The sequence below is a fragment of the Dryas octopetala genome, chromosome 2 (assembly GCF_963921425.1).
Source record: "Dryas octopetala chromosome 2, drDryOcto1.1, whole genome shotgun sequence".
NCBI lineage: Eukaryota > Viridiplantae > Streptophyta > Magnoliopsida > Rosales > Rosaceae > Dryas > Dryas octopetala.
The window spans coordinates 16,364,487-16,377,322 of record NC_141367.1 but is presented as its reverse complement, the minus strand read 5'-3'; the positions used below and the strand labels follow the sequence as shown (position 1 = coordinate 16,377,322).

Sequence of the window (12,836 nt, the reverse complement as noted above, 5' to 3'; positions counted from 1 at the left end):
GTATTGTTCTTAAAGTAAATAGGCAAGGTATAAGAGGTAGCTAGGCACATATGATTTAGCATTTGACCATATGTTATAATGCATCAACGTACTATCCTGCAAACTAACTATTGGTCTGATGGTAATTCCCTCCATAATATTGTACAGGTCCCAAGTTCAAAATCCCCATCTTCCAAACCAAAATAATTATACATTAGCTATGTCCCCATCTTCCAGACCAAAATAATTATACATCAACTATATGCCACCATAAGCTAATGTGGTCTATATATAGAAATGTAGTTCCTCTAACAATACTCTATATGTCAATATGTTTGGTGCTAAAAGCCTAAAACTAGTTATGTTTTATGTTGTCAAATTTGAAAGAACAATAATAAGGACAGTTAGACAAATGTACATATATTGATGACTTGAAGGAGGGGGCAGAGAGACTCGTGAATAGTCTAATGAGCTCAGCAACTGCGTCCATTTGTAGCGTCTTTGCGCATTACTTTACATAAAGTGCATGGAGAGGACTCAAAGATAACAACAGCTTCAATAATTTATTGTTAAGATGCAATTGTCAAGGTTAATCAACTGGTCTTTTCTGTCTCATTGTGGATTATTGAAAACACATTTGATGTTATATGTTGTGCAAGTCCACCTTAGCACCTTTGTCAACCCTATGACGACATTATATATATATATATATATATATATATTAATATACATACATATAGCTAGCTGTGAAGTTCCATTTGAAGTTTCTGATTCAATAATGCTTAGAGTATAAGTAAGTCACTCTTATCCTAATTCTCCTTAATAAACTGAAAACTATATATATATATATATATATGCTATAGCTAGGTAACATATGTACATGTGGCATATGGCATCACAAATATGATTACTATCACCTAAAACCAAGTAGCCAAATGGGTTTCATTATTAAGCAGTAATGCTAAACCAAAAGAAGTTCTTTATAGAAAAATCTTTACTCTATGATGTGGCTTACCCATATGACATGGGCATTTGTAATGTTCTGTGCAAACCATATTCACAAGAATATACTTTATGGGCAATATAGCACAAAACAATCCCAAAGTGGGCAAATTAATTCTAATTAGTTTGGGTAACATTCCTTAACATAAAGAAACAATTTTGTTCAGCCCAAAAAGGGCAGATTAGTACTGGTAGATTTCATGTTCAGCCTGTATTATGCCTTTGGTTAATGGCACTCATTTTGGTGGGCAGGGATATACAATATTACTACTAGTACGTTGAAAAGGGGCAGAACTGGATTTGGATAACAAAGAGAATAACAGGACAATAAAATTTGTGAGGATGGAAATAGTTACAAGTATATGGTTCTGGGACACATATAATTAATTAAGAGCTGGCCGGCATGAAGCCTTGAATTTTAGGTTTTATAACCACTACAACAACCTTTAGGAATTATGAAATGAAGATCTTTTGTAAATCACTTTTTGACTTATAAACTAATTAAATTATGTATATATAACTTTCAGAGAAATGCATGCTTCAAACTGAAGAATAAGTTGAAACCAATAATAAAATTGAATTTTCAGGTAGATGGTTCGTTTTTGTAAGGGGCCGGCCGGAGTTATGATCCTTTTGTACTCGTGTTAAAGTGAAAGCATTTAAATCAAAATTAATTGGCCAAAATATTGTTATGCAAGACGTATTATTTCCAACATGAGATTCTATATTCTCAACAATAATTATGATTGGACTTTGGCACAGTAATGGATAAACTTGGATTTCTTTTAATTTCACTATGCATGGAAGCTATAAGAACCGGGATACACCAACATTAATTGGTTACTGAACCCAGCAAAAAGTCAATTAGTATGTGTATCTGTGCTATTAATTTGTATGCATAATTATTAGTCTTCTAAAGCAAGAGATAGCCTAGCTAGTCAAATTAATTCATTTGCAAATATTTTACAGATCAAATGAGCTAGCATGTAACACCAATAATAATACCATATTATATATGTATTTAAGCAGTGGGAGTCCATGTTTATCTTCTTATCAGGACCACCTTTACCACCAGCTCTATTACAATACTCTTAATTGCAAGGTTGGTCTTCTTGATGATGAAATGCAACCTTTAACTTTTCTTGTTTTCTTTATGAGATGAAATTGCAGTGTCAATGCAGAGATTCTGAAGTCCAGAGAAAGACAAGCAGAAGCTTGTTTTCTTTCTCTCAAAGATCTGAGTCCATTTTGTGATTCAGAAAATAATATTTTGAGAGACTGCTTTTTGAAATTTGATAGTTTCCTCTTGTTATTTCTACGTGGTTGGGGTTCTGGACCTCCCCTCTTTTTCCTCTCACTGATTAAGAAAGTCATTACACATTAAAGTAGGAAACCGAGGTCAATCAGTGATGTTTATTTTAAAAAGGGTTGAAATCCCCATGCCTTTTTGTTTGGTTTTATTTATTCTTTTCTTGTTTGTTTATTGCCTTCCTCCATTCTTTAATTAATATATATCCATGTTCCCTATCCAACTTGTACCTTAGGGCTTTTCTGTAGCAAAAAAGCTTAATTAGGGCTTTTTTTTTTTTTTTGCTTAATATAGGAATAATAAGGAAACTAATACATCAATTATCATAACTAAAAGTCTAAAAGGGATTTGTATGATCTTCTTCCTTTGAAAAAAGGGATATATTTGTATAGTCAACCAAAAGTAGTTCATCAAGTTAAGGCCTAGTTTCTTGAGTTCATCAATAGATGGGTTAAGTTCTGCTTTTTACTACTACAGTCTGCCTAGCTAGCTGGTTATGTGACTTATGTCTAGGTTTGGGTGGAGATGACATAATACACAGTTCCTTAGATCTGGTTTAGATAATGAGATACACTATGTTTTAGTCCAAGGGCATGTGGACTTTCCTGCACCAATTGAGAGAACCCTGGTCACTTATAATTAAGTCAAAACAGTGTGCAAGGTTAACCTTGTGTACGTCTTAATCAGAGGAGATGGATCGAGGCACCAGCTTCTTTGTGACTATGAAAAAGTAGCTGCTTATTTTCCTTAGTAAGAGTTTGAATTCCAATCAGTTTGTTATGATACTCTAGCTTTGGTAGCTAATTAATTTCAAATGCCTAATATTATTGATTGAGAAATATGAACGTAAAATGATAAACATGCATACAGATTCAACTCTTTAAATCATGACCTGAATAGACATTGTTGATTTGTTGCTGGGGGATACATATATGTAGCAGATTTTTCTAGAATCTTCTCCATACTATGTTCTTTAACTTCGATCAGCAGCTATATATATATTGCATTTTCAATTTGGTGCTTGTCACACCCAGTACTAGAAAACCAATTGGTAACCAGATCGACATATACGAAACCAAACTAATTCATTGGGAAGATTGACCAAAAAAAATAAAATCACTGAGAAATCTTAAGAAATTAAAACATAGTATTATTAGAAAGCTTAAATTTAGATTGTAGGACAATAAGGTATGATGAACAATTAATGATCTCTTCCCTTTGACAAATAAGGAATTGGACAAACTAGCTATACCATATTCTGTTGATCAGCTGAAGCAAACATGAAAAACTATTGAATTATTTTCTCACTCATAGAAATGCTTTAGTTTCGGCGCGCAGCCAATGACTAAATTAATTTGTTCCCTTAATTTCCCAGACATCATAGCTGATAGAATTAGAGCATCCAACCCAAAACCAATTGGCAATGGGTGGAGAGGCCCAAGACTTATAAGCACATATGCTAAGCCTTAGTTTTCCGATGTGGGACATTGCTCCACATTACTCTCAACAATAGCTAGGCAGTATACATGAACAAGAGTTTACTTTATATATATATATATATATATATGATATTCAGCAGTTTGGTTGTAGTAGTTTCCTAGCTTTCTGTTATATATTACAAGAAATATCTGACTTTACCAATTTGGTTGCAGGCGTGTTCAAATTAAGTCGTCAGCTGTCATTGTTATAAGAGAAACACCCAAGAAAAATCTTGGTATTGTTCTAAAAAATTACACTCAATCAAGGTCAAATATTCGGCTCAATCACATTGATTATGGGCCTTAATCGCACAACTGTTAATGTTTTCATATGTCTATTTAACGAGTACGGTTAGAGGGATAACATTGTGTAGCAATAGATGTGTTTATTAACAACGGCTTATATGTGTAACATTAGGTAGTGTCTACTTATTATATCAATTATTATGTCTTTTTGTTATTAGCTAATATTATAAAAAATGTGGTTTCTTTAACATTATCAATCAAAGGCATTATTAAATTAAAAATTGCAGCCAATTAATGATGACATTTCCTTGCATATAGTACTGTTTTCTATTAAATTTAACAAGAAATTAAGAAAGAATAATTAATAGGTAGCTATAGCCTATAGGGTGGCTTAAGATTAATGGAAAATTTCAAGGATATATAATAATGACAAGCTAAGATGATGGATGGAGGCTTCTTCTGATCAATACCCTGTACTAGATTCAAATAAGAAACTACAACCAGAAAAAGCAGTTCAATTTAATATTGCAAAAAGAAGAAATTTGTGTAGTACTTTGTCCAGTTGCCTGGATTGTTAAATGTATATGATGGAACTAATCCAAAAAGGAAGAGAGAGAGAGGCCTTGGACAAACCCTAGAGAAGAAAATTAATGGGGTTGAATAGTGAGGACAGGGATAGAGAGGGGGAAGGTATTTGACTTTTTTGTCCTCGTAAGCATCACATCATCCACTCTTCCTACCTATAAATCTTTGTCTTCCTTACCACATTTTTTCCTAACAATCTCAGCAGACAGCCTCCTTCATCTGGTATTCACTTTGCTTGAAGATAACCAAAAAGGAAAAGAACGTACAAACAGATTCGAGCTAGATGGGTCGAGCTCCGTGCTGCGACAAGGCCAACGTGAAGAAGGGACCATGGGCACCTGAAGAGGATGCAAAGCTCAAGGCCTATATCGAGCAGCATGGTACTGGTGGCAACTGGATTGCTCTTCCTCAGAAAATTGGTACATAACTATATATCTCTTTCTTCTCTCACAATTATAATTTGTACTTCTATTTGGGTAGTAATTAGTTGGGTTTAATTTCATTTTTGTTGTTTAGAAAGGTGCGTGTGTGTGTGTATTATTTCAAAGCATGATTTGATTTGATTTGACCTTTTGTTTGGTACGTACGGAACTTTGCAGGGCTCAAAAGATGTGGAAAGAGTTGCAGGCTGAGATGGCTGAACTACTTGAGGCCCAACATCAAGCATGGTGGATTCTCAGAAGAAGAAGACAACATCATCTGCAACCTCTACATAAGTATTGGCAGCAGGTAATTAATCTCTCTCTCTCTCTCTCTCTCTCTCTCTCTCTCTCAATTTAACCTCTACATGTTGTCTCTTTTCCTTGTCCATGATACTTTACACAGTAGAATCAATTAATAACTCCTCCACATATCCCATCAATAATTCAATACACATGGAGATCCACTTTCCTAAGGTTTGCTTAGTTCTCTTCTTGTTGTTGGAGTCTGGTGATGCTGATATTCTCTCCATTGCTTTTAGGTGGTCTATAATTGCAGCCCAATTGCCAGGAAGAACAGATAATGATATCAAGAACTACTGGAACACCCGACTGAAGAAAAAGCTACTTGGCAGGCGCAAACAGTCCAACAATATCAATCGGTTACCCTCCGAAAATCAGGACCCAAAGGACGCCGAGGCCTTAAGCAGCTCGGCCCTTGAAAGACTTCAACTTCACATGCAGCTTCAAAGCCTTCAGAACCCTTTCTCTTTCTACAACAACCCTGCACTGTGGCCCAAGTTGCATCCTTACCAAGAGAAGATGATCCAGACCCTCCGATCCATGAGCGAAAGCTCTAATAACCCTCTGATGCTGCAGCATGCTGTCCCAAGTCTTCAACCACTAGTGCAAGGCCAAAAGGTTGATCATCTCTATGAACAACCCACTTCTGCTTCTATGATCACAATTCAAGAAGACTATGCAAAATTATGCAATCCCAAGAATATGGAAGAATTGGAGAATGCTGTGAATGGGATATCATCCTCATCAGACGCCTCATATCATGCCTTCATCTCCACAAGCAATCTGGTGGACTCGACTATTCTGGCCGCGAAAGCAGATGATATAGAGCAGTCGAATGCCAGAATTCATGATCATCAGGTTAGTTCAAGCTACGAAGCTGAACTTGGTGACATTCTTAATAACAAATCCATTGGTTTCACATCACAACAGGAAGATGATCATCAAATGGCTGAATTTGACTGTTTCAAAGAAATGAATGTCTCTAAGGATAGCTTGATCTGGTCATGGGCTAATGAATTTGACGCCAAATCTGCGTCCTCAAACTCATGGGATTCTACTTCTGTTCTTCGGTCCGAAGGGATGTTTCAAGATTATGAATTAGGTTACAACATGTAGCTATGAATAATAGGGAGGAGAGTAATGCTACATAGATCCACCACATTTTTGGACCATATTGTAGACTCCGTTTCTAATAAAAGTGAGACTCACAAATATATGTTGGTCTCACTTCTATTGGAGATGTAGTTTGCAATGTGGTATACAGATGTGATGAAAATAGTTTTATTAAAAAGTGAGTGGAGTATGGTGATTGTTCAAGTTCATAAGGTGATTACAACAAAGACAGAGAGAAGTAATTGATAAGATAGCATGTTTTGTAAATTGTGTGAATAATAATGTTACTATCTTTCTTATATTGTCTTGCCAAATCTAAATATTACTAACCATTGAAGCTTAATTAATTATCTTTTTTCAATCTGAAGCTTCGAGTAGCTAGAAGCTATATTTGTGGCTCCAAGGAAATCCCAAAGGCTATGATGAAACATACATAAAATGCATCACATGTATTAACATTTTTGGTTGCATGCTAAGCTACTAACTAGAGGTTGCTTAATTAACTAATATTTTCTATAATACTGAGAAGAACTAGATGGTGTGACTTGTGAGAACATGCACTTCGCTGTTAAGGCAACTATATATATACAGAACATCAAAGCATAACAAAAAGTGAATTAAGCTAGCTAGGACTGACCCGCAAAGACTTGCATAAGTGATAATTCAGGTCTTGGACATAACAGGACCTTAATTGATTGAAACTTGAATGGGTGATTTATATGTTAGGATCCCAATATCTCAAATTGGAAAATAGGGACATCTTGAGCTAACATATCATGAATTCTTAAGCAGTACCCTTTCCTTGCAAGCCGGTTTTGTGAGGACGAGTTTTACCAATTAGTATCATATTAATTAGTCAATTGCAACACATCGAGTATGGGACCAGACATACTAAGCATTACCACTTGGTGATTGTTGCCGCAGATGGAATGGCTTAGAGAGAGCTGTTACATGGAGAAAGTAGCTAGAATCCTAACAGTCACTCGTGATGGGCAGCCGGCTCGATCACCGTGTACGGTGATTGCTTCTCATTAATTGTAAAATAACATTTTGAGCTAGTATATAAAGTTATAAACTCTTGGCACTCTTCCCAATTTACAAGGACAAGTACGTTATGGGTTCTACCATTGTACCATATAGGAAGAAAGTGAAGGAAAAAAGAGGATAGAATAGTTGCTACACACACCACATTCTCTAATTGGAAAATCCATGTGTAGCCCTGTTGCCATTAAAATACACATGTACGGCGTTGCTTGTTTCCTGCAGAAGCATGTGCTGCTTTAATTTGTTTTCCCAAAACAACTATTCAAGAATTGCATAAGAAGCCACCTCATTTGACGCACGAGGTTGAAAATAAAAGAAAATCCACGTGTGGTGGCTTGCATTCACTGAAATTAATGTGACACATCTCTAACAAGTGAGAAAACTTTTATAGGATGGTCGTATACGTCGTCACATGTGTCTATATCTCTAATCACTTAACTTTATACAAGACAGTCCCATGAAAGTTTTACTTCCAACAAGAATGATAATTAAAAGATAAAAGTATGTTAAATTTTAAGAATTTTTTATGGATACTATATGGATCATATCATATGCATGTCATGTCATGTCATGCATGTGAAATGTGGGATGAAGTGAGCTAATATGTAATGAGGAATGCTAGCTACCTTCTCTATTTTACCTAGCTTTTTCTCCCAACTTTTCTCTTTTCCTACTTGTAACATAGTATAGTCGATCAAATGATGGGAGAAGAGAGTACATTCCTAAATAGGTAGGAGAAGAGAGAAGGTAAAAGGAGAAGTTATAATTTTGTATTTATAATACTACCATATATTTCTGAGTTTTTAAACTTATTGTTAAACCAATTTAAGTTAATTGGGGTACAATTGGCATTTGGCACTTCCTATATGATTGACAAAAAAAATTCACTAAATAATGATTAGGTGATAATTTTCCAAAAGCTTTAAATACAAGCCCATGAACACTCTAAAGGCCCAAATAGAAAGTAAGGTTCATTGGTTTTCTACCTCAATTGTCCTGAACAATCTTTAGATCCACGCCCAATATGAGGCCCAAAACGAGTTCTATCCTGCACTTTAAAGGGCTTGCATGGTGAGTTGCTCCGTTTCTCTGTTACTAAACTTTGTCCTTTCAGTGTTGTCCATATTAAACCAAAGACATAAATTCAATTTAAACACATAACTATATAAGCTATTTCAACGGAGTCCATGAATTTTAAAATATTTCAAATATACACCCGATCTAGCTATTATCTAAATTGAAAAATGAATTTCTGTCTATTGATTCGTTGAGAGATCAGTTAAATGACAGCTTGGCTTTTGCTGACCGGAATTAATTGGCGACGTGGCGCTATCTCAGCAAACATTTCCCGCCAAATAAGCGACACGGGCCCACAATTTAATAATAATAGAGAGAGAGAGTTTGTGGGCCCGTGTCAGGGGTTAGGTGGACCCGTGTCGCTCATTTCCCGCCAAATGAGCGACACAGGTCCACCTAACCCCTGACACGGGTCCACAAACTCATCATCTTTTTCTCGCTGGTTGAACACAAGTGAGAGATTTATATTCGAATTTGGAAGAAAACGTGATGTTTTTTGGAGACTAAATGGTCAGGAGAGCGTTTGACGAGCGAGAAAGAGTGATGGGTGTGTGGGCCCGTGTCAAGTGGACATGTGTTGCTCATTTGGCGGGAAATGTATGCTGAGTTGGTGCCACGTCGCCAATTAATCCCCGTTAGCAAAAGACAAGCTGACATTTAACTGATCTCTCAATAAATTGATGGACGAAATTTCATTTTTCAATTTACATAATAAATCAGGTGTATATTTAAAATATTTGAAAGTTCGTGGATCCCGTTGAAATAGCATATATAGTTATGTGTCTAAATTGAATTTATGCCTAAACCAAACTTATCCCCTATCTCAACTTAAACAGCTCACGTGATGCTTTGATTAAGAAATGACCACTGCCCATAATTTAGTCAGTTTAAAAGGCATATATAATTGATAACATAATTGTCATCCAAGACATTAGACATTGGTAATGTAATATATAAGGATCAAAAGATGATAAATATAACATTCCAAAATAGTAGAACTAAGATACATTTGCAAATTATACTTTCCTTTTTTTTTTTTTTTTTTATGATGAGAAGTTCAATGACTTGTATTAAGGCTCTTGGCCAACATCACTACCCTCCTCAACAAGGACGGAGCCAGGATTTAAAATTTGGGTGGGCTGAACTTTATATTCTCATTTATTCATAAATAAAAATTTGACGATACGAGTGAATTTTATTAATTTAAAAAATATATATACACATAATAGGGGAACATAATGAGCTTTATCCCTCAAATTATATGCAAATCTATACAAAAAAGAAAAAAAAAACAACAAAACAATAAATAAAGATGTCATACAAATACAAAACACAACCTATTTAAATTGTGACCTACGCTTTTCAAAGCGTAGAAATCATCAATAATTGTTTCTAAATCAATACTATGAAAAAATTATTTGCAATGTGAATAGTCATACAAACTGCAAGAAAGTTATCCTCTATCTTGTTTTAATGAATAATAGAAAGATGGAAAAAAAGTGTGGAGTCTGTGAACAAAATTAGATGAGTAATAAAAAGGTCGAAGGAGCAGCCTAAAGTGAAAGAGAGGAGCAGCCTGCAGCCCTACAGATGGTGAAAAACAAGTTCGATGAATTTTTTTTGTCTAATCTTATGTGTGTAATAGAAAGTAAAAAAATAAAATAATGGACTAGAAATGAGTGGGCTGGATATTATATATGTGGGTGGGCTAAAAATATTTAGGCCCAAAATTACATAGTCAAAGTAAGAAATCAGTTGGGCTTGCCCAGGCTACAGCCCAGGCTAGCCAACCAATGGCTCCGTCCTGCTGCTCAATGAGGGCAGAGATCAACCAAGGGGGAAATGAATCCCCCCACAATACAGATCTGTGTTGGGCAACAAGAGAATATTGGGCAACAAGAGATCTCTAGAGTTATGACAAGTTACAACTACGAGAATGTTGGGCAACAAGATGTGCCAACTTATTACTAGAACAAACTCTAAATTGAAATGAAATAGAAGAGAATTAGTTCAAGAGGGGTCTAGCCTCCTCAATGAAGGACCATGCAGCAGGAAGCCCGTCCATTCATGTAAATTAAGCACCTCATATAGCCTCTTGCGCGTCTGACTCAATGATACAATGTCTCAGCCCGAGCATCTTGGTGAGCTTATTAAAACAACTTGTAAATAGAAAACTATATATTTTTAGGGATAAAACTGTAAAATAAAATAATTAGGTAAAAAAACAATTGCATACCACTATACATCCATTTAAGTGGGTGGTTACTTACTTGTACTTAAAAATATAATTGGTGAAATAAAATAATTATCTATATATATAAAGGGAACTCCCAGTTGGGTGAAACATTAATCCCTAAAATTACCCATGGTTAATAAAAAGTTTTTTTGCATTATTACCACCCAAACTATAGTGAGTGTGCAGATATACCACAAAACAAAAAATTACAATTAACCACCCAAACTCTACAAGATGTGACAATGTGGCATCTATATATTATCACGTTATGTCAAAATAATTTAGAGGAACAAGTCAATTGACGCGCGCTTCAGAGGGCTAATAATGATAGTAACAGTAGGAAAAATAGCAAAATTTTATTCTAGGAGCTATTTTTATTAGGAGATTTTGTCTTATTTAATTCTTTGATTTTGTCTTACAGATTTGGTCAACTTATTTTATACCTAGTTTAATTTTAGTTTACAATCTTTTTTAAGTTCTATTTTGGTATACTAATTGTTCTACTTGTTCAATAAAGGTCCAGTTCGAAATTTCAGTTTTGGGGTTTATGATTTTAAATCATTTGGGTTGTGTTTTCTTCAATTAAAATTGAAGTATAAGTTGTATTTCATCATTTCTTAGTCATAGGAACCAATTTGGAGTATTAGAATCGAAGAGAATTGAAGTTAGGTGAAGTTTGAAAAATCTGAAATTTTCTGAAAAAAATTGGATGTTTCGAGTAACCTACTTTGGGTTTGGGGTTAATTATCTTGAGTTTTATAACTCCAATTTGAATGATTTTTGTATGGTTGTAAAGAGGAGATGCATAGCTTTAAAACAAGTATATGTTTGTTGAATTTGGGTGAGATTTGATAGGGTAAAATACATACCAAATTTGAGAAAACAAATTTGGACATTTATTAAACAAGTGAAACAATTAGTGGACCAAAACAGAACTTAAAAAATATTGTGTATCAAAATTGAACTAGGTATAAAATAAGTGGACTAAATTTGTAATTTTCTCTATAATTTTTAAAATCCACTTTACAATACTTAATGATAAATAAAACTCACCTTATAAAAAAACGCTCAAATTAACCACACCAAAAAAGAGGCACTAATTGCACATGAGGCATTGTATAGTGTAGATAGCGACTGTTCGATAATAACTCGCAACGACGAACATGACAATGATTGACGTGACTCCAAAGGTTTTTTTTTTGTGTTTTATATTGTTTTTATGAACTTTTTGACATGTTTATGTAAGAAAAAGCTTATAAATATCATGTTTATATGTTTTTTTTTTAGTTTTTGTTGCATAGTGAGTATAGCCACTGTTCAATAGCATCCACGGTCTAAAACATGGAAATAAAAAACGCCGTGTGCTGGCTCTTTGATGAGTGCATTTTTTCATTAAAATGGGTTAGCTTATTACCGGTTTTTTTTAGGGCGGCCGGCCTATCATGGTATATTCCTAAATAAGGTTTATAAATTAAAAGAAAAACCCCTTTTTTTTTTAATAAGAAGATACTGAGCATAAATTAGGTCATTAAGCTAGGCCAACCAATTCCCAATCCTGAATATTTTACCTATAATCATGGTTTTCCAAAGACACGAAAGATCTTTAACAACACAAGAAAAAAAAAATAGGAAAATAGGAAACAATTAACTGTATTTTAGGCAAAAACTCGCAGAATAATCCCAACAATAAAGATATATATATATGCAAAATCTCCTAATTAATAAATTAGCTCCTAGAATAAAGCATTAATCATATCTCGATCTCCAAGAATATTAAAACATTCCTATAAATAAATAAATAGATAAAATAAACCCAAGAAAATTAAAAGAAAAACCTATAGCTAGTGTCTACCTAACTCCCAATTCTTCATATCCTAAACCCTATAAATAGGACTCCAATCCCTCTCCATATCAAACCCAACCCACTCTCCATATATCTTTCACCCACACACACACTCTCCATCTTTCACCCACACACACACACACACACAAACACAATATCACATAATGTCCAAAAAGCCTGAAACCCAAGCTTTTACTGGGCA

The 12,836-nt window shown here is 34.6% G+C and overlaps 1 protein-coding gene across 1 annotated transcript; it reads left to right on the top strand.

Annotated features, from left to right (window-relative positions):
• The first annotated feature begins 4,882 nt into the window (after positions 1–4,882).
• On the top strand, positions 4,883–6,437 carry MYB36 (myb domain protein 36). The gene is made up of 3 exons (XM_086232811.1): positions 4,883–5,018; positions 5,199–5,328; positions 5,561–6,437. Exons 1-3 carry the CDS (start codon positions 4,883–4,885, stop codon positions 6,435–6,437), a joined length of 1,143 nt encoding a protein of 380 aa, XP_086088937.1.
• Positions 6,438–12,836: the final 6,399 nt, after the last annotated feature.